Source organism: Drosophila serrata, unplaced genomic scaffold, assembly GCF_035046125.1.
Source record: "Drosophila serrata isolate PLE 108 unplaced genomic scaffold, ASM3504612v1 contig_240, whole genome shotgun sequence".
Lineage (NCBI taxonomy): Eukaryota > Metazoa > Arthropoda > Insecta > Diptera > Drosophilidae > Drosophila > Drosophila serrata.
The window spans coordinates 357441-385326 of record NW_028257138.1 but is presented as its reverse complement, the minus strand read 5'-3'; the positions used below and the strand labels follow the sequence as shown (position 1 = coordinate 385326).

At 42.4% G+C, this 27886-nt stretch overlaps 5 protein-coding genes and 1 long non-coding RNA gene across 11 annotated transcripts in view; 2 read left to right on the top strand and 4 right to left on the bottom strand.

The window, feature by feature from the left end:
* The window catches only part of cv-2 (crosveinless 2-secreting protein), a 30038-nt gene extending 17298 nt beyond the window's left edge, over positions 1-12740 (bottom strand). The window contains exon 1 of one of the 5 annotated variants that reach the window (XM_086831601.1): positions 12140-12740. The gene's annotated coding sequence lies outside the window, so the exon portion shown is untranslated. Of the gene's footprint in view, positions 1-521; positions 10580-10676; positions 10692-11883 lie in introns of those variants that run through there. The other 4 variants (XM_086831600.1, XM_086831602.1, XM_086831604.1 and 1 more) reach the window with 4 other exon arrangements.
* Positions 12741-16292: 3552 nt separating this feature from the next.
* LOC147643933 (uncharacterized) lies at positions 16293-16823 on the bottom strand. The gene is made up of 2 exons (XR_015271347.1): positions 16689-16823; positions 16293-16579 (listed from the first exon to the last, which is right to left on the bottom strand). It is a non-coding gene; the product is annotated as an uncharacterized LOC147643933 (long non-coding RNA).
* A 1430-nt stretch (positions 16824-18253) lies between these two features.
* Positions 18254-19405, bottom strand: bisc (TM2 domain-containing protein 1 biscotti). The gene is made up of 2 exons (XM_020943229.2): positions 18912-19405; positions 18254-18851 (listed from the first exon to the last, which is right to left on the bottom strand). The coding sequence occupies exons 1-2, from the start codon at positions 19190-19192 to the stop codon at positions 18575-18577; spliced, it is 558 nt and encodes a 185-aa protein (XP_020798888.1). The 5' UTR covers positions 19193-19405; the 3' UTR covers positions 18254-18574.
* Positions 19406-19710: 305 nt separating this feature from the next.
* eEFSec (eukaryotic translation elongation factor, selenocysteine-specific) lies at positions 19711-21391 on the bottom strand. 2 transcript variants are annotated; one of them, XM_020943231.2, is made up of 2 exons: positions 21053-21391; positions 19711-20997 (listed from the first exon to the last, which is right to left on the bottom strand). In XM_020943231.2, exons 1-2 carry the CDS (start codon positions 21297-21299, stop codon positions 19718-19720), a joined length of 1527 nt encoding a protein of 508 aa, XP_020798890.2. In that variant the 5' UTR covers positions 21300-21391; the 3' UTR covers positions 19711-19717. The 2 variants fall into 2 exon arrangements, with proteins under 2 accessions (XP_020798890.2, XP_086687725.1); XM_086831599.1 differs by having other exon boundaries at positions 19711-20989; positions 21053-21366.
* An 87-nt stretch (positions 21392-21478) lies between these two features.
* On the top strand, positions 21479-24648 carry LOC110189455 (acyl-Coenzyme A oxidase at 57D proximal). Its single transcript, XM_020959529.2, has 8 exons — positions 21479-21922; positions 21978-22140; positions 22211-22503; positions 22563-22968; positions 23029-23535; positions 23591-23696; positions 23772-23927; positions 23988-24648. Exons 1-8 carry the CDS (start codon positions 21784-21786, stop codon positions 24246-24248), a joined length of 2031 nt encoding a protein of 676 aa, XP_020815188.2. The 5' UTR covers positions 21479-21783; the 3' UTR covers positions 24249-24648.
* Positions 24649-24860: 212 nt separating this feature from the next.
* On the top strand, positions 24861-27831 carry Acox57D-p (acyl-Coenzyme A oxidase at 57D proximal). Its single transcript, XM_020943227.2, has 8 exons — positions 24861-25360; positions 25451-25613; positions 25677-25969; positions 26026-26431; positions 26488-26994; positions 27050-27155; positions 27231-27386; positions 27447-27831. Exons 1-8 carry the CDS (start codon positions 25222-25224, stop codon positions 27705-27707), a joined length of 2031 nt encoding a protein of 676 aa, XP_020798886.2. The 5' UTR covers positions 24861-25221; the 3' UTR covers positions 27708-27831.
* The last annotated feature ends 55 nt before the right edge of the window (positions 27832-27886 follow it).

Genomic DNA, 27886 nt, shown 5'->3' with positions numbered 1-27886 from the left:
CGCCAGTCCGTGGCTTATCGGGTGTGTGGGTTCATTGTTCATGTTTTCATGAATGCCCCTGGCTATGGATGGATAGATGGGTGCCACATGTGTGTTTTGTGCAGTGTACGCAATTTCCAAATCGCCAAATCAGGCGCGGGTTAATGTGCGATTGAGTGAATGAGTTGAGAAATATCATTACGAACGACTCTGGCGCTAAGAATAGCCGGGAAATTAGGGGGCGGGAATTTAATTCGAGGTCCAGTTCCTAAGATCTTGGGGTCCCACTCTCTGACCATAATGTGTGTAATTGGTTATCCGAGGGCATATTACATGAGTCACAGACCTGGACGATGTCGTGCCAATTAAAATGGCCGACGGCCAGTGATTACGGCCAGGCGTCTCCACAGAGATAAAAATCGAAGGGATGTTACCAGGGGATAAGACGGGGACTTAAATCATATTTTGCAAGACAAAAACAACTCTTACGGGGTTCCTCTAGTTTATGTTTTGAAGATCGTTTTAGTATCAAAATTACATACCAAATAATGTATGATAATAGTTTTCGTGCAGTGTGTGCTTTCTAATGGTTCCGACATGGCGTCAACCCAACCGACAAGGCCAAGGCAATTAAGTGAACTCGGGGTTGCGTTGCACTTCTCAACTGCGGCTTTGATGGTTGAGTTCTGGCTCTAAGTTCTGGGCCGGTTCTATAGCTCCCAGAAGGGTTACGCATGGCACGCAGACGGCGTCTAGACGGAGCCCTCTAATGATCGGCGGTAGGTATGGGTAGTGTGTGTGTGTGCCTAGGTAGGCCTACCCTCAGGTAGCCAGTGCCAGTCCCTGTGTCAGTCCCTATTCCCTGTTCTCCGACTGAAACTGGCTCCCTATCGCACTCGCGCCATCGCGAATTCCACTTAAAAGCCCGTCCGTCCTGCCAATTACTCGCCGAGTGGACCATGTCGCTGGCTTAATTCAATTAACAGCGGAATGCCGGGGCCTCCTCGCTTGGCAGTTACAACCCAGCCTACGGCCATTAAGTCCCCCGAGAGATCAGTCGTAATCCCCGCAAGCGGCGCCAAAAAAAGGCCCCAACAGACTTTGGCAAATCATGCAAATTCCCCCGAGTCAAGCTACAAGACACGACTTCGTCTCCGACTCCGACTCTGATGGTGATAGCAACTCCACAGCCACACACAACACACACAACTCCCCGTCGAGAGAGTCTGATCCGAGTCCGATCGCTGGGCTGGCAACTAATTTCAATGTATTTGCATATTGAAGTCTGTTTGCCACAACAATGAGATGGCTAAAAACGCACATTTGTCAAATCGGTGGGGCCTTCGGGACTTTTGGGGATTGTATTTGGTACAATTTCATCTGGCAGAAACAGAAACCGAAACCGAAACCGAAACCAACTTGACGATTGCCCAAGACAATGGGCCAGGCCAGGCCAACAGGCGGAGTTAACCAATTCCGTGTGCGGGGAAATCGAGGAGACCTGGAGAGACGAATGCACCGAACGACATAATAAAGTCACAAGCCAGACACAATCGCACAAAAGCTAACAAAGCTATTAGCCATCATCATCATCATCGATGGGCCCAGCCCAAGTTCGGAGTGCCAGGACCACAGCGAAGACCTCAAACTGGTCCTGCCATCACCTCCCGCTCCTACTCTGCCGATGGGTAATGCGATTTTAATAGCGATCGAAGCCGAGTGCCAAACTGAACAGAACAGAACAGAACGGGGCCGATCCCAAATGTGCCGGAATAAGTGCTCCATAAAAGTCACACGTCGTACGCTTTAATTAAGCGGGATTTCTCCGCTCAGTTTTCAAATAACTTGGGGCTATATATGTTATTTTCTAACAAAAGAAAGGTTTGAAATTAAATCGATTTCATTTGAATGAACAAAACTAGTTTTCTCTAACTTTCAAATAGGTTTTTCCTATGTGAAATCAAATCAAATGGAGGCAGAGAGAGAGAGTTGGAGTATCAAGTAAATGGAACTTGTTTGGATATTTAATATTGAATTAAATCTATGTTTATAAGCAGAGATACTTTAATACCTTGCAGGTTATTATCATTATAGTCAGAAGCTTTTAAATCTGTGAAGGAATTATTTCCGACCCCATAAATCATATATATTCTTGATCAGCATCAACAGGCGAATCTTTCTAGCTATTTCCGGATGAATTCAAATTTTTACGAAAATGTTAAGTTTTTAAAAAAAAAAGAAAAGGAAAATTGGGTATGCAGTTTTTAACCCCTAATAAAAAATTGCACAGAACAGCTTTCAGTTTTTTAATCTTTGATTTGTTGAAAAAATTGTCATACAAAAATTTCGTTTCAGAAAATGCGAAATTTAAAATAGTAGTTATAGTCAATTGTAAACAGAAATCAGAGTGGGTTTTATTGAAATTTAAATGGGGCTTGGTTGGGTCTAATTTCAATACATATAAGTTTCAATTAGTCCTGACTCTTAAATTAGTGTCCAAAGTATCTGAGGTATAAGACATTTCATTTCCGTATAGAGCAAAGCTCCATAATATATCTGTTAATCTTCCATTTTAAATAAAAAACAATCATAAAAAGCATTTTACTAAACAAAACAAAAAATAATTCACAAAACTAAGAACCTACACCCAATCAACGCCCAATTTAGTTCGTTTCCAAAAGCCTAATGATTCAGCGATTGAAATTCATATTTGCAAAATCTGCAAAATCTCTTTTTATGGCTTCTTCCGATATATTTTGATCATCTGTTGATTGCCAGGCCAATCAGCTCAAGCCATTTAACCCACAGCCGCTTTTGGGCCCGCCACCAGATTACCCCGAGATCCAATCCAATCCAAACCAATCCAAACCAAACCAATTCAAATCAATGATTTTCCCCCTGCGAGTTAGTCATCTTAGCATCTGAACGATTCCTGGCCATATAAGCCCTGTCTCTGCACAGACTGGTCATGGCCATGAATCATGGATCATATATAAAATGATTTTTATTATTCTTAACTGCTCATTGGGTTTGGCTGGTAAATTATTAATAAACTCGGGCCACATATGCATATGGTGGCTTTCAGAGTGCGGGTGCTGCCTCGTTGAAATTCGAGTATTATTAGCGAATTTACCGCAAAATCTATAAATAGCAAAAAACAGAACGATTAATTGATACACAGACACAGCCCTCGGCCAGTGTGTGTATTTCAATGCAAAGTCGGGCTTTTTGCAGAGCAGAAATAATAAATATGGAAAACCCACAGCAACAGAGTGCAAAATGCGATCAAAACAACAGCCAGACATTCCACACACACCATTTTTATTGTGCAATTATTTAGGCGAAAGTTAATCAAAAAACACTACAAATATACGAAAAATGCGTTGCCTTCTTTTTTTTGTTTTTGATTTTGTTCGAAGAAAAAAACCGGATTTATTGATCGAAGATGAACGCTGTATAGCTGTAAACAATTTTTTAGGAACAACCCATCCAACGGACCAAACAAAAATAAAAAATAAAAAAACTAAACAAAAAATTTGGAAAAAAAGAAACAACAAAACAGCAAATTTGAGCAGACGATTTACGGGAATTCCAACGAGTGACGTCCGCAACTCGAACCCGAATTTTACGTTTTTGTTGCTGTTGTCTCGGTTTTGGTAGCCGCTTCTGGCACATTTGTTTAATGACAATCTCCCCGAAATGCCAGAGAAACAAAAAATATACAATATTATCGGAGAGCTGATATCGATTATAAGTTATGAAGACAAGTGCAAGGGGAGAGTAATGCATTTAGAGTGGGAAACTTGGTCATTTTATTGAAATTATAATACCCTTTTGGGGTATTACAATTTCAGTCAGAAGCTTGTAAACCAGTGAAGGAGTCATTTCTGACCCTATAAAAATATATATTTTTGATCAGCATCTTTCCAGCTATCTTCGGATGAAATCAAATTTTTTAGAAAATTTTAAATTTTTCAAAAGAAGGCAAAGGGTTACAAAAATCGAAAAAATTTTGAATTTTTAACATTTTAAATCGAGTATGCAGATTTATAGAACAGCTTACCGATTGAAAATTAATGGATTTTTGACTGAGTTAGAGAATAATTGGATTCAATAAACGAATTCAGTTCATTTTAAAAGGAAGACATTTTTAATTTTATTGTAACATTAATCAAATCTAGTAATGCCCAAAAAAAAAAAAGAGTATCCAAACTTCGTTTTACCCACCACCCCTTGGATGGCTTACAAGTTTCGTTTGATTTCAGCAATCAAAATGGTTTTCACAGGCAAATTTATTGATTAGCACGCAAATGCGAATTGTTTGAATATTTTCAGTTCTGCTTTGTGCCATAGAGCCCAGAGGTGTGAGGAGGGTTTCTGCTTCTGATTCTGAATCTGATTCCGCGAAAGCAAACAGGTGCTCGTGGTGCTCGTGGTGTGTCCACACAACACACTTGGGCGCCACAGCCAGTTCTGTTCAAACCGATCAGATCGGATCGGATCGGTTCCGTTCCGTTTTGTTCTGCTCGATATGATTTCGCATGAAATTCGATATGGCCATAAAGAATATTACCTCTACATGCGAGTGATGAGATCGTCATTGTGCATATGGCACACTACATTCCGCATTCCGCATGCCGAGATTCCCCAGTCGTGAGTCTAACTCTGGAGTGGACTTCCGTTTCTTGGCCATCCTCAAGTCAAGCCAAGTTCGTTGCCAGAGTCTTTCGTTTGCGGGGCTCGCTGCCAGAGTTTCTGTCGCGTTGTCTCGTGTTCTCCGTGTTCGGCGATCGGCTATCGCTTAATGTGTCTGTTAATTCACGTTGATGTGCTCATATATCTTCGCTCTGCGATTTCAGTGTTCGACTTTGACATGCAATGGGGGTCTGGCACTGATACAGGGACTGGGAATCGGAGTGGGCATAGCTCTTGTGTCTTGTGTGACAACTTGGCTGGCTATCTATTTTTTTGTTTTTGCTCGCTGTGCAGTGCAGTTGCACTTGATCAGCTTCGTTCGCTAGCTTGGACCTTTGTTTATTTGTCTGACGTGGTGTCGTGACGTTGAACCTGCCACAAAGACGGGCAGACGTTGCCCCGTAGGTGTTAATTCAATTACGACAACAATGCCAGACCAAATCACGGCAGCTGCTTCTGCTCCAAATTCTAGTGACAAGTCGAAGCTAATGAATAGTTTGATCTGTGACAGAGAACAAGTGTTGTTTGGCCTTTTCTGGGAAAGCTACACAATCGGATATGGTTGTGAATTACTCGAATACAATAGTATATATTCGGGCTTAGATATGTGTTTGATTTTGAAGTGATCTTTAAAGCAATTGAAGGTATTTTTAGATACCTATATTGTAAGGCTACCATGATTTTATCTCTGAAACTTTAATTCATCATAAATAACCTTCAGAATTTTCTCTTTCCTTACTTTAGTGCGACATCAACCAAGTATTTCATACACCTTTACTATCCTTTTGTTTACCAAAATGGAGCCCAGCAACCACATATAAATTAGTCTGTTTACGAGTGGAGCGCCAGCAGCAACATGAACGTCAGCGTTGATTTGAAATTAACATATGATTATCACAAATTTTGCTTCCATTTTTATGGGCAACCCGCTGTTTCGTAGATATTTTTTTACAAGTTTTCATGGATTTTGCATAGGAAATACATAAATGCACATTAATACATTTACATACAAATGAGCGATGGCAGGCAGTGGAGAGCTCTAGATCTGGAGAAAAACTCGAAGCCATCTGCATAATTTGTGTGAAATTGCGACTACAAATTGCTCATCTAACCCCCATGGCACTCACAGTTCCACAAAAGAGGGAAATAACTCGTCGGACTTTGGATTTATGGGATTTATGGTTAAGCGAAGCCAAGCGCCACACGAGCGTTGTTATCAAGGTGCTTTACTGGCCGACTACTCACATTACCAGATATCCAGCTAGTTAGATACCCCCTGCCTGGAGATACACATATTGTGAGTCCGTATTTATGTATTTACACTCTGGAAACATAATCTTGGCTCTGTAAGATTTAAGACTGTAAGTTAATATTAATGAAAAGCTATGCCTTTAAGCTGAGTTCTATAAATGTTCAATAATAATTCTTGCGCCTTAAATTTACACAACTCTACAAAGATATTAAACGAAATATTTACTCGTCGTTTCTGTAAGAATTATTAATAATTTATAATAAAAAAAAAACATTTTCGTTCAGCCTTTTCCCCAAGTGTTTATCACCGACAATTGAAATTGTTTGTTCTCCCCGAATCGCTGCCAAAATGCGGCTGACATTGTCGGACTGCCTGCCAGGGCAATAAGAATGTAAATAAATAAATAAATATTGTAAACAAATGTTCGTTTTTTGCCAGCTTGGCATATGTATTTATGTACACACAGTGCGCTACACACATTTCGCTGTGTAGCTGCAACAAATGAGCTTGTCAAGTTAAATGGCACGCACCAAATGCTGTCAGCGAGGTTGCAAACACACACACACACACACAGAGAGATACTAATACGCACACACAGATACTAATACACAGTGGCATTGCCGCCATTTTGTCTGGCTGCACTGAGTAAATTGTTGCAATTGCAGACTGTAAATAACCCGAGCACAATGTGGCACAACACGGCGTATTAGTAATCTAGTTTATTTCTGTCCATACCCACAGAGCAGCAAAAGGGGAAGTTACGGGCTTTTTTTATTTCTATTTCCATTCTGTGGGATTGGGAAATACGAGTCTGAAAACTTTGATTTCCCTTCCGTGCTTCCTTCCGTTTGGCTCATACACATTTCTTTGACCAACTTGGAATGCGGCTAAAGTTTGGTTTAAGTTTTCAATCAAGTTTTTGAATGTATTACAAAGTCTGACAGGGAAAATATAAATATATTGTAGTTTGGTTGTACATTGTGGGTAGGGAAGTGGAGTGGAGTGTTTTCATTTGTCTAAACAGAAAGCTGATGAAAGGGAGTATATTTATATGTTGAAAATGAGACTTTAATTAAATTAGTAAATTCCTCAATTAACTGGGAATTATTATTGTAAAAGCTAAGTTAAGTCCCCCACAATTAACTTGTAATTGTAAAAGATAATACTTATGTACATATTATGACTGGTTGGAGATACTGATTTGATGTTTTTTTGACCTTCTTCCATAGTATTTAATATCACAAATAGCTCTTTGTTACCAACAGAAACTCCCCTGATTATGTGGGTGTTATTTTCCCTGATTTTTGCAAACCCTGCCAAGATTATATATGTGTATATATTTTTATAACCCCCTGAAATACTCCATTAAGCGACAGAGTACACGCCGTTTAGTCTGGCACAACCACCACGGGCCCTGGTAGATATGAATGGAAGGGAGTATGGGGCTAAATGTCTATTTTTAATATCTTATCAGTGGAATTTTTATTAGCCGTGTATTGTTCGGCAAATATTAATTAGTTTCTCTGATTGTATAGTATTGTACGAGAGCAACAAAAGGGTACAGCGGCTATGGGTACGTTCTGTGTGTGCTTAGGTGTTTGTGCTTTGCGTGTCATGGCGAAATTATCGTCGAGAGTGTGTGTGACGCAGAACTACCCCCATCTGCCATGCCTTGGACCCCCTTTGGATTCCCTCTAAATCGACGTCGTCTGGGGGCTGGTGAAATTGCAATCGACAGACAGAAAAGCTGCGATGACGCATGCTTTTTCTCACATCACACAGACACTACACATGGACATATGGCGACAAAGAGGCTGACGTCATAAGCCATCCATCCATCCAAGGGGGCAAGAGATAAGGGCTTTTCCAGAGAAGGAAAGTTTATAATAAAGTGTATTTTTTAGGATATTATTTTAGTCTTTTTAAGCTATAGTTTCTTTAATTGTAATCAAAATTAATTGAATAAAGAGAGTAACTTGTTTCTTGCCACCTTACATCATTACTTTATACTGTAATTTAAAATCCTATTTATATATGGCAAGGTTCTACACAGTTTCCTTATGAAAATTTCAAGATTTTCCTACTTTATTAAACTTACAAGCTTCCGCGTTTTTCTTCTCGGGAACTGACCATATGGAAATGGAAATGAAAATGGGAAACAGAGGCTGGCAGAGAGACACACTCATTGGAAACTACCCCCGAATGCGTGTCAAGACTTTGGACCCACCGGAGTGGGCACTTGGCCCACTTTGCACAGCTGCAGCAGCAGCAGAAACACCAAATGCAACATCCATATCCACATCATAGAGACTGAGACGGAGTCCGGACTGAGACTCGGAGACTGGAGCAACATGTCCCACAGCCCCACATCCCACGCAGGCAATTAAGAACGCGACTTGGCTATTGGGTTACACTTAAACTTCACTTCGCTCGCCCGGCTCCGTTTTGTAGTCAGCATTTAAAATTATTTATTAGAAGCAACAGTCGGACAGGCCGTGTCACATGCGGCGGGCCTTGAAACGGGGGTTTCCCGGAGGGGGGCGAGCGTATCAAATGTTTTGCTTTTTCGCTTCTCAGTCTTTTTTAATTTTTGTTTCTGTCGTCTCCTACCCTATCGCTTTGGTCTTCTGTTTTGGGTTTTGCCAAAACGAAACGAAACGAGCCAAGCCGGCTTGTTAGAAAAAACACAACAAGAAATCATAAAAATGGGGGGCTCAAAAGGGGGCCGCCGAGTGGGGATAGCCACATCGTCTGGCGCTTGGCGACAGCAATTTACCTTTAAGCGAATGCAAAGGTATGCGGCGACCGGCGGAAAAAGTAGTTACCCCACTGGAAGAATTCCTCCGTTCCTCGGTTCTTCGGCTGCGACGGGGCATGGGACTGGCAAGACGAAGCCACTAGCTGGACCATCTCTATAAATAAGCCAAAAGCTGAACCATAAATCACGGCCAGACGCACGAGTGTCGAGTTATTATGCGATCATATTTTAATTGCCGGATTATTATTATGCAGGTATGGTGCCACAGACGGCAGCATAATCAAGTAGCAAACAAACAAAACAAAACACCTGCAAGTTGCGGTTCAGTTCGGGGCCAGGTGAGTGTGCGGATTGCAGATCGCTCGCCGGGATCCCGACACCGGGATCAGGGTACTGAGTATGCATATGTGTGTGGCGAAGTGGAGTGGACAGAGGAGGGTGCAGAGTGGAGAGCACAGGTGGAGCAGACCTGAAGACCCGCCGAAGATTGCAGACCGCAGATCGCAGACCGCCTGGCTCTATGGCTCTGGACGGGACAGGTGCGTGGACCTGGACCTGGACGTGGTCGTGGCCAGCAGCGAAAGAGAGTTGCTACATGAACTATATTCGAGGGGGAAATCATAGCGATTTCTAAATGCTCTAAGATTGAGGAGATGTTTTATATTTGTTAAGAAACTAATTTCATCTAGAAGCTTAATTTCTATTTTCTGGTTGCACTAGATCCAAGGGGTTAGACACAACTAAGTGGGAGAGATACATAGATTAAAGTATAGAAGAATTATTTTTAGTGGCCTAAAACTAGCAGGTTTGAAATGTACATCTGTATTTATAACAATTGCTGTAGTTCTCGCTCGCTACTGATCCTCTATCCTGGCACATCCTCAACTGCTGAACAAACACTATCTGGCACTGCAATTACCCTTGATTCCAGAGTATATTAACACATAGTAGTTTTTTTGAAACCAAATTCACATGCAGCCCCGTTGTAGTTGTGGTTGTGTGTAGTTGCAGTTGTTACTGATGTTGTTATTGTTACTGTTGTTGTTATTGGCTGTTGGCTGTTGGCTGTTGGCGGTGGTGGGCAGAAGGGGTAAACGAGTTGGCCCCTGCGAGTGTGTGTTGTGCGGAGTGTGTGTGGAATTGTGTGTGTTGGCCGCTGTCAGTTGGCAAAACTGGTATGGTTGCATTTTTATTATAAAGCGAACAGAGAGACAACAACAAAAAGCGACACCTAGGCAGTACGGGAAAGTCTGTCCGCCAGTTGCCTCCTCCTGCTGCTGCTGCTCCTCCAGCTCCTCCTCCTCCTCCTCCTGCCACAGCAACGCAGGGAGGGATCAGGGATTGGGATGGGGATGGGAATGGGGATGGGGATCGGGCACATGGAATGGGAATGGCAATGGGAATGGGGACTGTCATCCATGGCCCGGTGTGTCGCCTGTTTAGCCGAGTACGCGAACTGCTAGTCAGACGTCTGTTCTACGGACATTTCATGGACATGCCGGCGCACATTCATATTAACCCATGTAACTTAAGCCCACTCCCGCCCTCGCTAGATCCAACGGATCCCCCCAACAATGCGCAGTTATTACCAGCATATCTTACACAGTAACAAACAGGAGAAAGATTTGTAAGTATAATAATATTTTCAGATAACATTCATTACAAAAGAATAATTATTTAGCACTAAATAAAAACTGAAGATGGTTTCAATGTTTACTTTCAGAAATAATAAATAGTATGCTCCCTTTGGTTCTTAGATTGTGTAAGTATTTGTTGTAAGGAGAACCTATTTTTTAAAGGAGCTATACAAATTGTCTTTAACAATGATTAAGTTTCCATCTTAATGATTGCTACTCTATTGCAAATATGAAGTAGATTCTTATTCATTTATAATTAGCATAAAATATCGCTTAATTTGAAGCAATTTATCAAGACCACAAGTTTATTTTCAAGATTGAAATATTCAAATCAATTGCCATTAGTACGACGTACCTTTAATATATCAATGTATCAGCAGGAAGCATATATTAAAACATTGTAAAAATAAAAAATTATCCTACATTAGAGTGAACTTATCTTGAGGAATTAAATTATTATAGATTGCAGTGCATCCTTTATTGTCCTCCTATGTTTGCGTTTCGGCTTGTGTCTTTGCCATCTTCATTGCCCCGGGAGTCGTAATTTGTATTTGTGTGCCGTGTCCTTTTGCCAGTCTGATCCGGCAACCGTCCGTTCCGTCTGTCCACCTAATGAGCCAGTTTATTGTATTCCCTATTCTTGCCCTGCCTACCGAGGATAATACTTTTTATGGTTATGGGAATGTAATACAGGAAATTGCCGGCGATTAGCTTAGTGACAATTCAAGCAGCACTTTAAGCTGCATTTGCTCTTTGGGCTGCAGTTGCAGTCGCAATTGCAGTTGAAGTTGCAGTTGCAGTTGCAGCTGCTGCCGCTGGTGATTTATCAGGCAAAGTCTGACAGTTAGCCAGTTTATCTATATATCACCGGGCGATATTTGACACATCGTTACTAATTGGTTAAACAATATGTCTCACCGGGTGATTCATTCAGCTCCGGAGCCACAGAGATAAGGTGTGCATACTTATAAGCAGGTACATACATATCTAGTCTAAAGAACTCTGTTTAATCGCTCACTTAGTCGACGGCTGTTAAGCGGCTTAAAGTCAAGCCAAGTTCTGACCATTTAATTTATATATATTTAAATTGCTTGAATAGTTTTTGGAATTCATTGGTTGCCAGGCCACCATTTCCGCCTTGCAAAAATCTATGCAAATGGGCAGCCGGAACATATGTTTGCCTATTCGTAATTTGATCGGCTTTCAATTTGCCATATTCATTATAATAAATTTTAAATTGAATATGGAATAATGAGACAGAGAGAGAGAGCAGAAGGCGACTGCCGAATGTGATAATAGAATCCAAACAATTAAACAATTTTCGCAAAATGTTGAAACAACAAAGGCAGATAGCACACACGTTCGCAGATACACACAGATAAGTGAAATGTTTATATGTTTCGTATTATAATAAAACAAAATCATAGCAACAAAGAGCGGCCACAACAGCAACAATAACATTAACAATAACAAAAAACAATAACAATGCGCCCAGCCAAAGATTAATTACAAAGGAGAGTGAGAGAGAGAGAGAGAAGTATGGAGGTGGCGAGGAGCTTTACCCGTAATTACACTTCCAGATTTCCAGATGAGGAGTACGATCGGCGGAATCGAAAATTAATTATGCTTGACATGTTGCCCGCGATCATTTTGTTGTTGTTGCTGCTGGTGCTGCCGCCGCTATTCTGGCCGATATGAATCGCATTTTCAATTGCTTTTTTTTGCCTGGGTCTATTTTATTATTTTCTTATTTATTTATTTCGCACGAGCAAGAGAGACAGGGGATAGATAGAGGCGGGAGACACACTTGGAACTCACTCGGGCATAATATTATTTAAGCCGGCGCGCGCTTTTCATTTCAACATTAGATTCCCGATTTCGATTTCGATTTTCATTTACATTCGCTTGCCACAGATTACGCATACGCCACGTTGTGCGCGTCAAAGGTTCAATTTTGCTGGCAAGTGCAACTCACAGTCCGATCACAATTCACAATTTGCATTCGATCCAATGCAGCTCAATGGAATTGCGCGCCAATTGGAAAACGAAAACGAAAACGCTCCCAGCGGCAAGTGCAAATAAATAGACGCATTAGCACACGCAGAAAGTCGGTGTAGAAAAATCAGAGAATCATTCTAAGCCAGCCTTAGGCCCGCTCTGTCGTCGCGTTGATAAGAATTTTATGATTATTATTACTTTTATTCCGTGCTGTTATTGGCAGCAGCCTAAGTTTAGCGGGCTCTTAATATATATATTTTATTTATTAATGGCTAACGAGCGATCTTTGTCACGAATGTTGTGGAAAATCCCGCGCGAATTTCCTCGGGCAGCGCACAAGTGATTTTTCCAAAGCACTTTTCCAGCGTTTTTCAAAATCGCACCGCTCGCCGGCGCAGCTAAAAGAGACTGAAAAAACGCTGAACGTTGAACGTTAAACGCTGCCAAGCTGCCGAGCGACAAGCGTGCCAGCCGAAGCGGTCCATCTGCCTTCGTCTGCGCTCGGCTACGCTCGGTTCTGCCTTCGTGTCTGGACCCGAAGTCTAGGCAGCGACGCAGCAGCGTTTCGGCAGAGGATTGGGGCCTTCGCGGTTCGATTTTTTGGGGGCTCGCACTTTGCTCCGCTTTTCAAGATGGAATTCGGAGGGGGGTGGGAGGGGGCACTGGCGACAAACGCTCGTCGCTAATTAACTACACAGAGAGCAAAAATATATAGGAACTATATTGGTTACTATTCGCACATGTGTCATAGGAGTTATGAGCACTTTATCTTCTTCAGGTTAAATGTATAATTAATGCTTAAATTATTATTAGTTGTTCGATTTATTGGGATTAGAAGAAATTCTTGTTTAAAATTATTTTTACAGAGAAGAAATTCATAACTAAAATAGTTTGAAAGGAATCAAGCTACTTGTGAACATGACTTAAACTAGGATAATAATAAGGGTTTTATATGAAAATTGGCATTTATGTTACTTTAAAGATTATAATTATTCTAGACTTTATCTTCTGTGAATCAATTATAGATTTCCTAAATACTATGTATATAGAGTAACAAGTAACCTCTTCAATCCTTACTATATCCTTAAAATTTCAATAAAACTAACGTTATTTTAACTTTGAGTTCGCAAAAGAGTTCTTCAACAATCCCAAAACACAACTATATATATTTTTCCAAAGTGTATATAGTGGGACATTTAGATATGTATATGTATGTTAGCAACATCAAAGGCGCAGCCCTCAAAAGTTGCAATTGAAATCGAATTTCAATCTACATTCACACATTCCTTGGCGAAATGAACACCGCTCGGTTGGATCGTCGTCAGTGGCAAAAGTGTTAACAAGGCGAACATGAGAAGCGCCCATTATTACTGGGTACTGATACACCGATACCCATGCCCATGACTGGTATCAAATCAGCACACCTTAACACAACTTAACGCAGGCAACTCAATTCAATTCAATTCGATTCGATTCCGGGAACTTTTGCCAATTAGAATTTGTCAACTGGCATTCCGCGCTGTCTGCGACGACTTCTTTGTTTTGACAGCTCCGCGTGCTGGGGGCTCAGGCGCCGCGGGATCCACGGAGCAGGGTCTTTCCCTGGACTGATAGGAGGAGCATACCATGTCATTGGGGCGTAGTATCGATTAGATTGCCTGTCGTTCCACGATCCATGAATGAATTGAAGTTCAAGTGTGGGTAAACAATGTGTAATGCGTGGCCGATAAGATCGCCGGTTGTCAGGTGAAATTGGCAGACTTTGGAGCAGAAGCAGCTGATTACCAGGTGAGTGTCAGGTAAGTGTCAGGTGGAAAGATAGGATCAATCGAAAGTCAGGTGAAATTATAAGGCTTTCAAGTGTTTACGAAACGGAAATGCTAAGCATACCACTAACAACAGTCTCAGGGAACAAAGAGAGTTGAATGAGCAATAAATAAATTTCAAATTATAAATGCTCCATTCCTAATATTCTTATTTCACAACTTTGCCTAAATATTACCGAGAAAGATATTTTGTTTATAAATAAAACAGTCTTACTCTGAGTCCCAGACAAAGAAGTTAACTCCCTGGCAAATAGGACCAGCAGAGAGATAAATAAAATAAAACAAATAAAGTAATAGTGGTAAATATTTGCATACACTTTCTGGTGCTCAATGGAAAAAAATACCCTTAATTACATTGGCATGGGAAATGATGAGGTTTTTGTTCAGTTGATTAAGAACTATCAGGTGAATTGATAAGATCAATAAACCCCCCTGAAAGTTAATGGACTTTGACGTACTTATATATATATATATATACTTTGAGCCTCTCTACCTTGAAAATATATGAATTATACTATGAAATAAGGGAACTTTTGCAAATGCAAAGATTTTGAGTCTTTAAAAAGTTACATTTAAATATTACTTCTACCAACTATTAAGAGACACTCTTCCCGGCTTTTCCCACCAAACAAATATAACCATTTATTATAATTCCCAAAGCTCGCCTCTGACAGCCACAATCCGAATGCAAAATGTGTCTTGTGGCATTCGCCTCGAATATGCGATAATAGCACTTAAAGCTCTTAAATGCATTCTGCAGATGAGACAACGTACAAATGGTGCTGAGAGATCCGAGGCCCTGGGATAATTCACACTTAACCCGCGGCCAAATCAAACTGCCAGGCATTTGACATTTATGCGGTGCATTTATGTTGCTGTTTTTTGTGGAAAAGCTGCAGCAGTCGCAGCAGCAGCACGCTAGGAAAATGCCACAGTGTTGCAGCTGAGCTGAGCTGAGTTAAGTTGAGCTGGAGATGATTTATGCACTCATTGTATCTGTAGTTGTGGCTGGAAAATTGCAGTTATCACGAACGAAACTCGGCTTTTGGCTTTGGCTTTGGCCTAAACTTCAGCTTTAGCTTCGGAGCTAGCTGGGTTTCCCAGGCCAGGGATTTTGTCACTGGCCCAGTCATTATTTATGATCCGAAGCCAAAGTCGAACGACGAGCGGTGCAGTATGCAGCCAGGTGGGAACCGTGACGCAGTCTGTAAAATTAAATAATTGAGTTTCATTAAATGCCGCTCGTTATTTGCATAGTCGATATGTACCTCCCTGCAATGCCCCCGCCCCCTTCAACAAAGCAAAGCAATTTGGTGTAAACGTCATCGGGTCGAGTGGGCGGGTGGAAATCTGAGTATCCCGCCCCACAATTTTCCACGCCACTTGAGCGTAATTAAGCGTTGAGCTCCTAAGCCCTGAGCAAATAGGAAACCCGTCGAGCGTCTCCGTCTCCGTCTCCGCCCTAAGCTCCCGTATGCTATATATACGTTGTACTCTAATGCGGAGCAGTTTGCGCATCGCATCGATGCTATTTTGATACTGGCAAATATTTGCAATTGGCCAATATGTGACTCGGGCGCTATTGTCGCTATTAACGTGGCTATTTTTGGAGGCGAGTCAGGTGGGGATAATCCCAGGTTCGGTGTACGCCTGGAGTTGTGAAATAGTTTGCGGCCAGCCAGAGAGTCAACAACTCGGCGGGGGCAGATCTTTTGGCTCTTGGGGATCTGGTGGGATTCTGGGGGGATTTTGGGCATTTTCCATAAGGTTACCACGCGCGAGCAGCAAAAACAAACAGCCGGCATACAAAACAAGCTCCTCAAATTTCCCTAATGGCGCAGAGTTCATTTGCCTCCTGAAAGCGAAACGTTGGTAAATGATATGTGCATATGGCCAAAGGTCCAGGCACAAGACCAAGAAGAATGGCCAGAAGGAGTCAATAGTACACGGATGGGGGGATGTCTGCCGCCAAAGATCAAGTGCTGCACGGAGAGAAATAGTAAATAGTTCTATATGTGATATAATGATGAGTAAAAAGGTGTATATGAAGATATTAAAATAATACGAATTTTAAGTACTAATTTAACAATATCATAATACTGTAAAGATCACAATTATAATTAAATTTAATCCAATAAATTTATAATCAAAAGCAAAGTTACTTGGGATCTTTATTTAACCAAAAACATATATTTAATTTCTATACAAAATTACTATATTTTCCTCCAGTGAATTGCCTCTCTTTTCTCTTTTCTCCTTTCCCCCAACCCTCCTCTTTCGCCTTCCCCCCTGATGTTTACACAGGCGGCACGACTCTCATACTGTAATTAGGTGTGCGGACGACGGATCCGCTTCCACTGCGACATATCAACAACATATTGTCAACTCTTCTGGCCCGGCTAATTGAAAACCTCTTCTCCGCATGTCCACTTGTCTACATAACAATAAAATGGGCGGTGGGCGTGGCCGGGGTCAGTGCATTGCCAATTTCAGTGGGGTTGGGCTTGTGGGGCGTTGCGGTTGTGTATTATAGTATTACTTACCGTTGCCTAGGCCAACGCTCAGCGAGGAGACTTTCGTGGACAGTTTGATGGGAATAGGTGGTTTACTATGATGAGTTATAAAACTAATCATATACATAGTTAAAACAAAGGGAAAACACAAGGCTAGATTGGTTCAGTTTTCGATGCTGATCAAATGACTTCTTCACAGTGTTCCAAGCTTCTGACTTAAATTATATCCAGCCAATAGGTATAAAAACAGACAATTTTTATGAAAATTCCAAGTTTTTCGGATATCATAATGAAGCCCTTTTTTGCATTAATTTTAAAAAATCATTAATTTCAATTCGAATAACTGTTCCATGCTAGTTTTTACTAGATTAACAAATCTGCATACTGCGTTTTCAAATTTAAAAAAAATCAATTTTTGAGAAAAATATCTTCTTTTTTTTTAAATTTCGGAAAAAAATTCGTAAATTTATTTTTAACCGGACATGGCTAGATTGAATCAGTTTTTGATGCTGATCAAGAATATATATGGTTTACAGGGTCGGAAATGACTTCTTCACGGTGTTACAAGCTTCTGTCTTAGACTATACCCAGCAAAAAGTATAAAAACAGACAATTTTTATAAAAAATTCAAGATTTTCGGACATCATAATTAAGCCGAATTCGCATTAATTTAAATGCGGAAAGCTTTTCTGTGCTAAATAATTTTTGCTAATTTTTTCAAATTTTTATAACATTGTCAAGAATTGACATTTTTATTTTTTAACATTTTAAATGATGTTTGCAGATTTATTACCCTTATAAAAACTAGCACAAAACAGCTTTCCAAATTTTAAAATTTAAAATTGATTATGCAGATTTATTACTCTAATAAAAACCAGCATAGGAAAGGGTTCCGAAGTGAAATAGATGCGTTTTTGGCTTGGTTATGGGATTTTAAAAATAGATGTACCCAAAAAATTAATATAGGATTGATCGTTAATAAATATTGCAAATGCAAGGTACATGTAAAAACTACGGCTTCCAGAAGTTAGCTTTTTTTCTTGATAACGATAGAATCTGTAGGTTATATAGTAAGATATACTGACCCGTTCTTTAAAGAATTTCCATCTTCGTTGTTAATTAAAGCGACACCGACCATTCATCAGATTTGCATGCAACACTCACCCATTTCGAGATAAAAGCAAACTTGATCTTAATTGAGAGCCTAATTAAAACGCATCGAGTTACACGGGGAGCCCAGGCCGGGCAATTAAAATCGAACAGCTCGCCGGCTGGCTGATGCGTCGTCGCTGATTATATCGGAAATGCCAATCAGATGAAAGGGCCAACGGAGCAAATGCTCCCGAACTCCTCGTGCTGGGCACTCGCTGCCCATTCGGATTCCCAATGTGTGTGCGTTCTTAGTCGATTAGCGCTGGCTGACTAGCGATGAGTCAACCACGCGGGATGTCGCCTTTCCGCTCCTCCCTGCATTGTCCGAATCCCTGTCACGCCGAAAATGTTCGAGATCAAAGTACAAGTGGGCCAATTAGCTTGCCAAGGAGCGCGATTGTTCACCGGGATCAACGAAACGAGACATGGGAGACCGGGACTGATTAAAATCGTTAGTTATATTGGCAAACAATTTGTCTATGCGGCCTATACAATTACAATACAGATGTAGAGTGTATGGGGGACCATGTACAGTGGTAACTAAGACTAAACAATGCAACTTAGGCTACGCAAAGGTGGCAACAATCTTTACACTTATCGACTAGGGTACGCGTAATGCACTAATCTGTAATCTGTACTCCGAATCTCGCTCCGAGGCGGAGCTTCTCAGTCGTTGCTTACGGTTAGTGTCATAAGCCGTACTTAAGGTATAACAAAGACTTAAAGTGATCTACTGTACACAAGGCGCTGTGCCGCCTTAACCATCACCAGTCATTCCTGGGCATCCGATACGTGGTGTTGTCGCTGCGCACAATGTGAATGCCGGCACCGTAGTAGGGTATAACATAGGCGGATCCATCCGCCGGGCCCACAACCTGCAGGGCAATCAGCACAATGTCAATGAGCTGGCCCAGGAACATGCCGCCAAGGGTACAGAACTTGAGCAGACCGATGCCCGGATAGCCGAGGTAGAAACGGTCCACGCCAAACATGCCCAGGAATACGGACAGTAGCAACGTGGTGTCCAGGTGGTAGCCATTCCTAAACGAACAAAAGGATAGTAAGAAATTTGGGCTTTCAGGGTAACTCAGTAATACCCACGTCCACTTGCAGGGCACTTCGCGCGTGAAGGTGGCGTTGCCCGTTTCCGTGCAGTTTATTTCGTCAGCGGCGATGCACCAAACGCGGGCGCGGCCCTCCTTCGTGCAACCTCTCAACTGCTGCGTTTTGGGATCAATGTGGTTCCGGGCGGGATCCGGGCACATGAACTGGCCCATCATCCGCAGCTCGTTGCAATCGACATTCACCTCGTGTGTTCTGGCGGCGAATGAGAGGATGAGGAGCAGCAGCGGGATCAGTGGAAATGCGGCACTGCAGCACATTGAAGGTGGATTTGGCCTCTCTTCTGGGTGGTTATGGTGCAGATTTGGCGGTGGCTGCACTGGCAGTTTGCAGGCTGAGCTTTGACACGGGGATTCTTCGTTTTTACGTTTCCGTTTCGATGTTTTGTTTGTTATTTTAGCAATTTTAGCGATTTGTTGTTGTTTGGACTCATCATGCAGTGTGACCGTGCTCGGAGCGGGTAGATGTACTAAATAGTTAAATCGGAAATATGTACTAAAAAAATACTGCAAATTATTCCACAGTAATTAGTGAGTAAATATATTAGTGAGTTAATATATATTAAGAGAGCAAATCTGATTCAATAACATTTTATATTGATTAAAATTATTATTATTTGAAAATACCAAAACATCTGTTAAAGTTCCAATGTTATCCAGCAGTGGCTGTTAATTTTAGTACAAATATCGATAGCTCATGTAATCGTTAATTTGGCGGAGTATTTACATTTTTTTTGCAAGAAAATGCAACCACAGGGAATTCCAAAAACAGGTTGTAGTAATTTGTCACTGAAAGAGCCCCGCTTGTTTATTAAACACATACTTCTTACAGTTCAACAAAACTTGCACATCTTTTACATTGGATATGGTTGCGGGTGAAAGTGAATCCTGAAAGGTAATAGCCACCTTTGAGGTCTGGCCAAAAGTTCGATCGATGCGACCCCTTTCTCCCGTGGAAAGCTCCACCGTCTTACCCACATAAAGTTCTCTTTTAGCTTCTTTCTTGAACAGATTCTGAACAATCACTTCGTTGGCATTCACCACTCGCTGAATGCTTCCCACCTTCTGTTTCCGCTTGAAGATTCTTAATTGAGGTAGCACTTCGTGGATATAATTCACACTCTGCGTCTGCCACGCAATGCGACCCCAGAAAGCCAATCTACAGCTGCTGCTGTGGACATCCATATCCAGCTTAGAGGCAATCAGTGTTGAATTTGGAGGGGACAACACAGGGCTCTCAAACTCCAGCAGGGCGAAGATTATATCGTTGCTTGAAGCCTCGGCTGGCTGCAGCTCCTCCACATACTCATACTCTTTATCCAGTCGAAATTCGGTTGATAGGTTATCCGTATTCCGAAATAATGTCACATTGGCCATGACCGTGTCATGCCCCAAAGAGATATGAAGTTTACTCTTCGATTTAATGGCATTTTTATAGTAACGGATGGGTTTGAGTTGCAGGCATACTGCATATATGGGTTTGAGGTAACCAGGCTGGGAAATTACTCCACGTTCCAGGAGCTTTGCATTGAACTGGGTGACGCACAGGCCAATGCGATCGCCCATAGAGGCACTGGACACATTCTGACGGAACATCTGGATCGATTTCACCTTGCGCTGTTCATTCAATGCCGGCAGCTCTACCATATCGTTGACTTGCACTTTTCCTTGGAGCAAGGTACCCGTGCAAACGGTTCCCTGGCCTTTAATGCCAAAACAATGATCCACGTACATCAGCAATGGAGCGGTGACATTCCTCTCCGGCTGATAGTAGGCCTGTATCAGTCCATCTTTTATCTCCTGCATATTGATTCTCTCTAGGGCCGACACGGCGTATATAGGTACCTCTCTACCAAAGCTTGTGGCTTCCAAAGTCTTACGTAGGCGCAAGCGTAGCTTCTCCAGCTTTGACTCCCTCTGATCCACTGGGAAAGCATCGATCTTATTGATCACTACAATCAGCTTCTTGTCCATGAGCTCTCCAATGATTAAACACTCGGCCGTCTGCGTTTGGATGCCCTTTTGGGCGTCCACCACGAGCAACATAAGATCAATGATCTGTGCTCCTGAAAGTGGAAGATTAATTAACAACTCAACAGATATGTAAATCCAGTTATATACCTCCTATGATAGTGCGGATCAGACTCGCATGGCCAGGGCAATCAACGAACGTCAACTGCAGCTGATCTCCTTGTGGCCCGTCCACCACGAGTCCGCTAAAGCCCAAATCCAATGTTATTCCACGTTCCACCGACTGCGGATTCTTGTCAAATGCCGCTGTGCTCGATATGGAGCTCAAAGCCTTGGCCAACGTAGTCTTTCCACTGTCCACATGGCCGAGCAGGCCAAAATTAAAGTTTTTAGACATATTTTTCGGTCAAAAGCAGAGGGAAACGTAAGAAACATATGCGGCACGAAACCAAAACAAACCACAATTGAGATGACACAATATCGATAACTACCTTATCGATTCACGCATGTTAGTAAGCAATGGAAAATTTTTCCAGGCTCAATAAAAATGTTATCTAGATTTAAACCTTCCTTGTTATTAAAACAAAAAGCTCAAGTCTTAGAGTGTTGTATAAAATTTGAACAAGAAAAGAGTTTTTATTGTAATCGATATTGCTTGGTTTATTTACCAGTTTGTATCGCCATTCACGCAATCTAAATTGATATAAATAAAAATAAATTTGTGGTGGTTAAAATCGAAAGTATTTTTAAACTTGGACCTCTGTAATCAGACAATAAAAGTTGCCTATAAATATTTATGAATATATAGAATGATAAACGCATTAGATTATTTATGGATGTATGTTTAGTCAGGAGCTTTTAGTGATCAAACAGTCTTTACAATGAACACTACTTCGGTTGTCCCCATTTTCGTTAATCCTGATCTGCAGAAGGAACGAGATGGAGCGAGCTTTAGTACTGAGGAATTTGCCGCCTGGTGGGCGGGTGGAAAGGAGATCCTAAAATTCAACCGGGATGTCCGTAGGTCGATCATATCCCTTATCCGTCTCCAGACTTTAGTTCTCTTTCCTTTTAGGTTCGTATTTAGAAAAGGATGTGGACTTAAATAAGGTTATGCAATTGGAAGCCAAATCCCACGAGGAGATTAACGAGTTTACAATGCGAGCTGCCATCGAAGCCGCCCAGAAGTTGCGACGCCTGCAGCAGGAGCGCAATCCCGGCGGAAATGAGTACTGGCCGTGGGTGTTATTTAACGAATACTCCACAAGTTTCTTAACTAATCCTTCGCATTACCTCTACACTTCTTAGAAATCTTTATGAACAGTCAGTAATGTGGTTTAATGGGCCAGGAGGAAATCCCTTCAGCGTAATGTACGTGATGCTAGTCAAGGCTCTGCAGGCCCAGTGCGATCCGGAGCAGTACGAGGAGTTTGGAAAGCGGGTGGAACGCTTCGAGATCTCCGCCACCTATGCCCAAACGGAGCTGGGACACGGATCTAATTTGCGAGGACTCGAAACACGGGCTGATTACGATCCGAATACAGATGAGTTTGTGCTGAATACGCCCAAGATTTCATCCTACAAGTGGTGGGCCGCAGGACGTAAGTTTATATAGCAAAGAGAGATTGGCCTAATTATACCAATGAATCATCTTTTGCAGTGGGCCAATGCTGCAACTACTGCTTGGTGATGGCACAGCTGTATATAAATAGTCAGTGCAAGGGACCACACATGTTCTTTGTCCAGGTTCGCGATGAGGATACTTTTGAGCCGCTTCCAGGAGTCCACATCGGTGACATTGGCAAGAAAATGGGCTTTATTGGGACAAACCATGGTTTCCTGGGCTTGCAGAATGTGAGAATTCCGCGCAAGCGCATGCTGATGCGCTATGCCAAGGTAAATGCTGATGGATCATATGTCAGAAGTCCGAATAATGTGCTCAACTACTTCGCCATGGTTCGCACCCGGTGTTTGATTGTCCGAAATAATGCCGCATTTCTGTCGGCAGCAGCCACCATTGCCACTAGGTACTCCGCCGTGCGTCGCCAAAGTCCCATAAATCCCAAGTGAGTTGCATTTAAGGGAAAGATAAATATTTAAAACCACCTCAATCTTCGGCCGTTCAGAGACCGCGAGCCACAGATCATGGACCATGTCACCCAGCAGATGAAGCTTTTTCCGGAGATCGCCACCAGCTTAGCTTATGGGATAAGCAGCTATTACGTATGGAATCTCTACGAGCAGACCATTAAGGATATAGAAAATGGGAAATACGAACGTCTGCCTGAGCTGCATTCCTTGTCCTGTGCTTTGAAGGTAACCAGTGCCATTGATTCAACCGCTGGAGTGGAAACTTTGCGCCTGGGATGTGGCGGCCATGGTTACCTCTCATCGTCAAATATGAGCAACCTATACGCGCTGGCCACCGCATCCTGCATTTACGAGGGTGAGAACACTGTGCTCCTTCTGCAGATCGGTCGCTTCTTGATGAAGTCCTGGCGCTCGGCGTTGAGTGGAGCTCCTCTGGCGCCCACTGTTCAATATCTGGCCGAAGTGCAAAAGAATCCTGAATTTGGCGCCTGGACGGGCAGCTGGGAGAACATGGTGAAGGCCATGAAGTACACATCAGCCAAGTGAGGAAAGAAATATGTTAAAAGAAATTGTGTATTAACTTTTATAATATTGCAGCAAGACCCGCTTGGCTTTTAAGAGCCTTTCGGCCCGTCTGTCAAGGGGAGAGACTGAGGAGAATGCTGCCAATCACACGGGCATTGAATTCACGCAGGCAGCCGAGGTTAGTTTGCTAACATTCAATGGACTTTGAACTATTATTAATGACTAAAAATCTCTATTGTTTTTTGCCCCCTAGCTCCATGGTCGCGCATTCGTTTTCTCCGCTTTCACCGATGAGGTGACTGGTCCCAAGTCCAAGACCCGATCTGCATCTCTTAATCGGGTTCTGGAGAACCTTTTGGAACTTTACCTGGTCAAGGAGACACTTAATCAAATGAGCAACTTGCTGAGGGTAAGTTAGAGATTTTGTGGTTTTAATAGGGGACATATTTTACTATAACATTTTTTATAGTTCATTCAGTTGACGGATACGGATCTACGCGGCCTACAGGATCGTTTGGAAACAGTGTTGACCAAGCTGCGACCCGATGCTGTGGCCATTGTGGATGGTTTCGACTTTAGTGACCTGCAGCTGAACTCTACCCTGGGATCGTTCGACGGCAATGCGTACGAGCGAATGTTTGATGCTGCCCTCAAGACCCCGATGAACCAAAAAGCGGTGCCAGCATCCTTTAATGAGCTTCTCAAGCCCTTCATGAAGTCAAATATTTAGAGCCAATCATAATATATTTAAAATCTTTATACCTAAGCCAAAAATTCATTAATTTTGATTCGGAAAGCTGTTCTGTGCTAGTTTTTAACTGGTTAACAAATTTGCAAAAGTTTAAACAATGTTAAATTTTTTAAGATCCAAATAGAGTAGGATTTTAAAATATTTAACATTGTTTAAACTTTTGAAAAATTTAACCATGTAACCCCTTATTTTATTTTCAACAAAATTTTAAAAAGTTCTACAATTTTATTTTCATCCGAACATGTCTAAATCGACTCGAGTGTTGATGCTGATCAAGAATATAAATGGTTTATGGGGTCGGAAGCTTTTGACTTAATGTATAGTACTCTGCAAGGGTACTTTCAATCATATTTATCTAAAATAAATTGAATATTTAAATTATTAAATTTAAATTATTAATTGTAAGTTGTTGATCGACAATTTAAATTTAAATTCAAATTTGTCGGTTAACCGATATGGCTATTAAAATGAAAACCGAAAATTGAACAGCAAAATAGATAACACCTCTGTTGTGTAGTCAGCAGCGGCCAAGTTTTTATCGATATCGCATGTTAACTACGATCATCAGCCTGGTCTAAAGCGCGCTATATGTATGTGCTCTAATTCCAGAGCAGCTGATCGAGTAATCTAAATTGCAAACACAAAGAGCCTAACACAACTTATCTATACGCCTTTGTAAACTACTTATCTCAGTGATTAAGTAGTAAAATCTCGATCTACAGTGTTTTTAAACTTGGACCTAGATCGGACGTTGGTATATGTACATAGATAACGGTGTGCTACTATGAATTCTCTTAAAATCGCCCCTCAACTCGGGAAAAGCTCTGACAAGAGCACCAACTTGCTGTTGGCTGGCTGATTTCACTTTTATAAAGAGCCGCCGCTCATTGGGCTTTAGTTGGCTATCGGTTCACTTGGCGAGCAGTCCTCCCCGTCCGATTACAAAGTTACAATGACCTCCGCATCCATAATTCCCGCTTCCGTTAATCCCGACCTGCAAAAGGAGCGCGATGGAGCCAGCTTCAGTACCGAGGAGTTTGCCGCCTGGTGGGCAAAGGGCGAGGAAGTTCTAAAGTTTAACCGGGAAATCCGTGAGTCCATAAAACTAATCATCCGATAATCAGTTCCAAGTCATTGAACAGCTTAACGGTCATGCTGACGGTGCTATTTTTTATGTACAGGTGCATATATGCAGAAGGATGTGGATCACGGCGAGATGCTGCAACTGCAGGCCAAGTCGCATGTGGAGATTAACGAGTTCTCTCAGCGGTGCGCCATCGAAGCGGCCCAGAAGCTGCGACGCCTGCAGCAGGAACGCAATCCTGGAGGAGACGATTACTGGCCGTAGGTTTTCTCTGACTAGGTCCAACTTCTTAGCTAATCCTCGAATTTTCACAATGTTTGTAGTAAACTTTATGATCACCCTGTCATGTGGGGCCTCGTCCCTGGTGGCAATCCTTTTGGCGTGATGTACGTGATGCTAGTCAAGGCACTGCAGGCACAGTGCACTCCGGAGCAGTACGAGGAGTTCGGCAAGCGTGTGGAACGCTTCGAGATCTGCGGCACCTATGCCCAAACTGAGCTCGGGCATGGAACCTTCTTGCGAGGACTGGAGACCCGTGCAGACTTCGATCCCAAGACGGACGAGTTCGTGCTGAATACGCCCAAGATTTCCTCCTACAAGTGGTGGCCCGGAGGCTGTAAGTTTGGATAACATTTAGTGCTTCAGGTTTCTTAAATGACTCATCATTTCTAGTGGGACACTCCTCCAACCATTGCCTTGTGATGGCGCAGCTGTACATCAACAACCAGTTCAAGGGGCCGCATATGTTCTTTGTACAAGTGCGCGATGAGGAGACGTTTGAGCCTCTGCCCGGTGTCCACATCGGTGACATCGGCAAGAAGATGGGTTTTATTGGTGTGAACAATGGCTTCCTCGGACTGAAGAACGTCCGCATTCCTCGCACTCGGATGCTGATGCGGCATGCTAAGGTCAATGCGGATGGAACCTATATCAGCAGTCCCACGAATGTCCTCACCTACTTTGCCATGGTGCGCACGCGCTGCGTGATTGCTAAGAATAATGCGTTTGTGCTGGCAGCAGCAGCCACCATTGCCACTAGATACTCCGCTGTCCGCCGTCAGAGTCCCATTAATCCCAAGTATGTTAAGTATAATGAATCTAGATCCAGAAATCAAATTTTATTATGTTTTTTAGTGAACGTGAGCCCCAGATCATAGATCATGTCACCCAACAGATGAAACTCTTCCCCGAGATTGCTACCAGCTTGGCTTATAACCTGGCCAGCGATTATTTGTGGAATCTTTACGATGTAACACTTACGGATATTGAAAACGGAAAGTACGAGCGGCTGCCGGAACTGCATTCCTTGTCCTGCGCCTTAAAGGTGACCTGCTCCTCGGACTCTGCCGCCGGCGTGGAGAGATTGCGCCTGGGCTGTGGCGGCCATGGTTATCTGTCCTCGTCCAACATGAGCAACCTTTATGTGCTGGCTACCGCAGCCTGCACTTACGAGGGTGAGAACACTGTGCTCCTTCTGCAGATCGGTCGCTTCTTGATGAAGTCCTGGCGCTCGGCGTTGAGTGGAGCTCCTCTGGCGCCCACCGTTCAATATCTGGCCGAAGTGCAAAAGAATCCAGAGTTTGGCGCCTGGACGGGCAGCTGGGAGAACATGGTGAAGGCCATGAAGTACACAGCAGCCAAGTAAGTATAGAAATATGTTAGAAGAAGTAGTGTATTAACTTTTATAATATTGCAGCAAGACCCGCTTGGCTTTTAAGAGCCTTTCGGCCCGTCTGTCAAGGGGAGAGACTGAGGAGAATGCTGCCAATCACACGGGCATTGAATTCACGCAGGCAGCCGAGGTTAGTTTGCTAACATTCAATGGACTTTGAACTATTATTAATGACTAAAAATCTCTATTGTTTTTTGCCCCCTAGCTCCATGGTCGCGCATTCGTTTTCTCCTCTTTCACCGATGAGGTGACTGGTCCCAAGTCCAAGACCCGATCTGCATCTCTTAATCGGGTTCTGGAGAACCTTTTGGAACTGTACCTGGTCAAGGAGACACTTAATCAAATGAGCAACTTGCTGAGGGTAAGTTAGAGATTTTGTGGTTTAAATATGGGACATATTTTACTATAACATTTTTTATAGTTCATTCAGTTGACGGATACGGATCTACGCGGCCTACAGGATCGTTTGGAAACCGTGCTGACCAAGCTGCGGCCTGATGCTGTGGCCATTGTGGATGGTTTCGACTTTAGTGACCTGCAGCTGAACTCTACCCTGGGATCGTTCGATGGCAATGCGTACGAGCGAATGTTTGATGCTGCCCTCAAGACCCCAATGAACCAAAAAGCGGTGCCAGCATCCTTTAATGAGCTTCTCAAGCCCTTCATGAAGTCAAACATATAAAGGAATGTGCAATGTGCGTGCAATAGTTTTATACCTTTTCTGTATTTGTGTTTTAAACCTGTTTTATTTTACCTTTTTAAATAAATTCTCTTAATAAATGATAAATGATCTTAATATTTTGTTAACAGCATTGATTTCTCTTTCTTCGAGTTCCCACTTGAATCTTTTCTCTTCACTTG